Source organism: Ochotona princeps, chromosome 24 (assembly GCF_030435755.1).
Source record: "Ochotona princeps isolate mOchPri1 chromosome 24, mOchPri1.hap1, whole genome shotgun sequence".
NCBI lineage: Eukaryota > Metazoa > Chordata > Mammalia > Lagomorpha > Ochotonidae > Ochotona > Ochotona princeps.
This window is the reverse complement of record NC_080855.1, coordinates 3,272,448-3,277,657: the sequence shown is the minus strand read 5'-3', so window position 1 is coordinate 3,277,657 and position 5,210 is coordinate 3,272,448. Positions and strand designations below refer to the sequence as shown.

The 5,210-nt window shown below is 49.2% G+C and overlaps 1 protein-coding gene across 1 annotated transcript; it reads left to right on the top strand.

Annotated features, from left to right (window-relative positions):
- Nucleotides 1–631: 631 nt before the first annotated feature.
- LOC131483295 (T-complex protein 1 subunit theta-like) lies at nt 632–2,359 on the top strand. Its single transcript, XM_058681163.1, is given in 3 exon segments — nt 632–1,193; nt 1,196–1,232; nt 1,234–2,359. Coding segments are annotated over 3 exon segments (1,638 nt in total). The 3' UTR covers nt 2,273–2,359.
- Nucleotides 2,360–5,210: the final 2,851 nt, after the last annotated feature.

Below are 5,210 nucleotides of genomic sequence, written 5' to 3'. Positions count from 1 at the left end.
ACCCGTGCATGGGGACACAACTGGCTGCGAGTCACGTCTGACTGGGTCTCTCCTGCTTCCAGGTCGGTGAGCCCAGGGGAGGCGTTCTTCAGCAGCAGCAGCAGCAGCAGCAACAGCCAAGACACCAAGGGCCACTGCGAGATGGGGGAGAGGCCTGCTGGGTGGCAGTATAGAACAACCCAGACTCTTTTACATCAGCATCCCCACCATGAACTCCTGGGAGCTGTGGGCACTCCCAGGGCTGTGCGGTGGGACAGGCATCCTATCCAGTTCCATCTGGCCCGAGACTCCAACAAATTGGCACAATTGATCTCCTCCCCTGAGACAGCAGCTGCAGCCCTACCCATTTATTTATTTCATGAGTTCGTTTTCATCTGTCTGGTCCCCACAGTCGAAAACCATCAGAAGGGACCAGCGTTTGAACTCATCATGGGGATGAATTGCACTCCAATTGCATTTCTAATGGAGTGCATATTCTGTAGTTAGCTCTTATATAATGTATACATTTATGATCTATTTTATGAAGAAAATATTTATAAAATCTATTTTTAGAGATAATTAAGTTTATCGCACAGAGTCTTGAAATAGCCACTGTTGACCGAGTGCCTGAACGGTTTGCTGCAGCCTGGTCATGGCGCATCACGTCCCCAAAGCTCCAGGCTTTGCCCAGATGCTCAAGGAAGGAGCCAAACATTTCTCGGGATTAGAAGAGGCTGTGTACAGCAACATACAAGCTTGCAAAGAGCTTGCCCACACGCCACGCACTACATATGGACCGGATGGAAAGAACAAAATGGTTATCAACCATCTAGAGAAATTGTTTGTGACAAATGATGCGGCAACTATTTTAAAAGAACTAGAAGTACAGCATCCTGCTGCAAAAATGACTGTGATGGCCTCTCACATGCAAGAGCAAGAGGTGGGAGATGGCACAAACTTCGTTCTTATATTTGCTGGAGCTCTTCTGGAGCTAGCTGAAGAGCTTCTGAGGAACGGGCTATCGGTTTCAGAGGTCATAGAAGGTTACGAGATAGCTTGCAAAAAAGCTCATGAGATCCTTCCTGATTTGGTGTGTTGTTCTGCTAAAAACCTTCGCAATGTCGATGAAGTGTCATCTTTACTTCGTACCTCCATCATGAGTAAACAGTACGGCAATGAAGGGTTTCTGGCCAAGCTCATTGCTCAGGCATGTGTTTTTATCCTGATTCTGGCCATTTCAATGTTGATAACATCAGTTTGTAAAATCCCGGGCCCTGGGATCTATTCCTCCCCAGTTTTACATGGCATGGTTTTTAAGAAAGAAACCGAAGGTGATGTAACATCTGTCCAAGACTCAAAAATAGCAGTATACTCTTGTCCTTTTGATGGCCTGATAACAGAAACCAAGGGAACTGTATTGATAAAGACTGCTGAGGAATTGATGCATTTTAGTAAGGGAGAAGAAAATCTCTCGGATACACAAGTCAAAGCTATTGCTGCTACTGGTGCAAATGTAATAGTGACTGGTGGCAAAGTGGCAGACATGGCTCTTCATTATGCAAAGAAATACAATATTATGTTGGTAAGGCTGAACTCTAAATGGGATTTCAGAAGACTTTGTGAAACCGTTGGTGCTACGGCTCTTCCCAGATTGACTCCTCCTGGCCTTGAAGAAATGGGGCAGTGTGATAGTGTTTACCTCTCAGCAGTTGGAGACACACAAGTGGTGGTTTTTCAGCATGAAAAGGAAGATAGTGCTATTTCCACCATAGTACTTCGAGGCTCCACGGACAACTTGATGGACGATATAGAAAGAGCAATAGATGATGGTGTTAATACTTTCAAAGTTCTGACAAGGGATAAACGTCTTGTACCTGGAGGTGGAGCAACAGAAATTGAATTGGCCAAACAGATCACATCGTATGGAGAGACATGTCCTGGCCTGGAACAGTATGCTATGAAGAAGTTTGCTGAGGCATTCGAAGCTATTCCCCGGGCACTGGCAGAAAACACCGGTGTTAAGGCCAATGAAGTAATCTCTAAACTTTATGCAGTACATCAAGAAGGAAATAAGAATGTTGGATTGGACATTGAGGCAGCAGTTCCTGCTGTAAAGGACATGTTGGAAGCTGGTGTTCTAGATACTTACCTAGGAAAGTACTGGGCTATCAAACTGGCCACAAATGCTGCACTCACTGTGCTTAGAGTGCATCAGATCATCATGGCAAAACCAGCCGGTGGACCCAAGCCTCCTGGGGGGAAGAAAGACTGGGATGATGACCAAAATGATTGAATGGCCTCATTTTGACTGTAGCTCAAGGTTGTATTTGTAGTAGTGCTCTAGCAATTGCCTGATGTTTTCTTAGTTCCTTAGATTAAGTGTTTTGTGTTTCTGACATCTTGATGTAATAAAAGTGTTACTAGCAAAAAAAAAAAAAAAATAGCCACTGTTGTTAAAAATGTTTTTTCTATAGCTTTCTGTTAGCATTTTAATTCTTTTAAATAATTTTTAAAGATTTATTCATTTTATTACAGCCAGATATACACAGAGGAGGAGAGACAGAGAGGAAGATCATCTGTCCAATGTTTCACTCCCCAAGTGAGCCGCAACGGGCAGATGCGCACCGATCTGAAGCCGGGAACCTGGAACCTCTTCCGGGTCTCCCACGTGGGTGCAGTGTCCCAAAGCATTGGGCCATCCTCGACTGCTTTCCCAGGCCACAAGCAGGGAGCTGGATGGGAAGTGGAGCTGCTGGGATTAGAACCGGCGCCCATATGGGATCCTGGGGCATGTTCAAGGCGAGGACTTTAGACACTAGGCCACACAGCCGCTGGGCCCAGCATTTTAATTCTTACATACATGATACATACATATAATTTTGTTCCAGTTTAGAAATTTTTTAAAACTCTAATGCTTATATAATCTACGAGATAGTAAATCCTGCAATTTCCTGATTGAGTGTTTGTGGAGATATGGGTGTTTGTTAGTGACTTTTGCCAAGATTCCATTGTCAGGTTCATCTGGCCTTGACACCTTGAATTTGCATGAGGACCGTGGTCTGTCTCTATGTGAAGGGAGAATGTGAATTATACCTCTTGGGGACATGTAATAAAACAGTCTTCTTACCTCCACCATGCATGCTGGCTTTTCTGTCCCATCTGGCGTGCTGTCACGTGGTCTTGGTGCACCATGGGGTGGTGGTCCCTTGACTCCCTCGCTGGACTCTGAGCACTAATGGTGACTGAGTCTTCACCTGCAAAGGGCCTTGGAGCAGGAGGCGTGGCCTGCACTGGAGTGCAGAGAGACCCAGGATGCAAACCTGGCAGGTGCCTGTAGGTTAGATGATAGGGACAAGAAAAGTCAGCACCTGGTTTAGTGCCCAAAGCTCCACAGCCACCAGGGCTGGGCCACAGGCACACGCGGGAGGCTGACACCTCTGTAGGCAGCACCGGGCAGTGGGGACACTCACCTGTGCTCAGGGAAGACACGGCCACCCCTCCCTCAGGGACAGGCTCCCACACCTGGGGCTGCACCTCTTCCTCCTGGGCTCCTGAGGCCAATGCGCTCCCCCCTCCTATCAGCAGGGAACTGGAGGAAGACTCTGCTGGCCACTCCGAGGGGCCGTGACACCCTGGCTGGTGGGTTCTGCTCCTTGCCTGCTAGGTCTGGTCTCTCCAGCACTCAAGACTTCCTGCTGGAGGCCAGGCAGCCTGCAGTCTCTTTGGTGACAGTCCCCACCTGTCCCCTAGGCTCAGCAGACTTCCTCTCTGTTGACCCAGTCAGGGTACGGGTGCACATATGTCGAAGCCACAGTGTTTGATAGCATGCACCAGACACTCTCTAAGGCGACAGGGCCAGGGAGCCTGCCAGACTGTGGTGAAGGACAAAGGGGAGCTCCTGCCAACTCCAGAGCTTCCAAACATGCACTGCTTTATCAGAGAGACAGAGCTACAGAGACAGAGAGGGAGAGACAGAGAGAAAGCTTCCATCTGCTGCCTTCCTTCCTTCCCTGAGGGCTGCAACAGCCAGGACTGTCCCAGGTAGAAGCCCAAATTCCAGGACTTCATCAGGTGACTATTCCGTTATCTCCTGCTGCAGCTTCCCAGCTTGTATTCACAGAGCAGCCGGGACATGAACTGACATCTCTCTGAGGTCTCCTCTCTGTTCCTGGTGAATGGGCTGAGGAGGGGCTGGCTTAGAGGCGCAGGCTCAGCAGGCAGAGAGCCATTGCTTTCCATTTTCCTCACGGCAGCCTTTGGATGCACTGTTTTGGGTGTAGGTTGGTTTTTTGCATGCTGCCCTAATCGGGAGTGGTGGGATGCAGGCTGAGGAGGACCAGATGGCACAAGAGCCTCGATTCAGCTCCCAGCAGTGTGGCCATCCATTCTGCGTCCTAGCCACTAGCTGAGGCACAAATACCATGGCCCCAACCTGGCAACGCTGCCTCTGAGGATAGGAAGAGGGACTGGTGATGTTTGGCTGTGTTATGACACTACGCAATACTACGCTAGAGAACCATGTCTGAGGAAGATTGTGTGGGGCATATGTGGGCTCACCCCTGTGCAATCGCAATACTCACTGGATTGCTCAAGAGTTATGGTGTCCATGGGTTGAGCTGAGCATGACCAAGGAACCTGCTGGCACTCATGGAAACTCGGGTTGCGAACAGACCCAGCTCATCCAGGATGCAGCCCCTGTAGGAACACACACACAAAATGATATGTAGTGGCAAGGGCAACAACATGCATCAGCTCACACGAAAGACTAGACAGAGGGTGCAGACTGCAGGGTTAGGAGCTAGAAACCTCTGGAAGAAGTGAGATCTGGGTGTGAGAGTGGGCCTGTTGGGGGAATGAGGGGAACTAGCCTGGCTAGTGGTCAGTCCGGGCATGGCTGATCCCCTTGTTGTCAAGTATTTCTGGTGGAGAAGCAGCTGATGGATTGGCAGGGCCTGAGAAAAGCTTGGCACACTAGCATATGCAGGATCCCAGATGGAATGTGTACCATTAGGGTTGCCCATCATAGCATCTGCTAGCATGAAAGGTGGGGATGGCAGAAAATTTGGCAAGTCTAGGTGGCACCCAAACCCCACTCTACTTGAGGACTAAGCCTTGGGCTGGCAAACTGGGCTAGGCTGCAGCAGCTGATGGCAAAGGCCAAGATGGGTGATGGGCTATGCCAGGCTGTGTCAGAGCATGCACTGGCACATGCAAGCTCTGTGGCTGAGAGC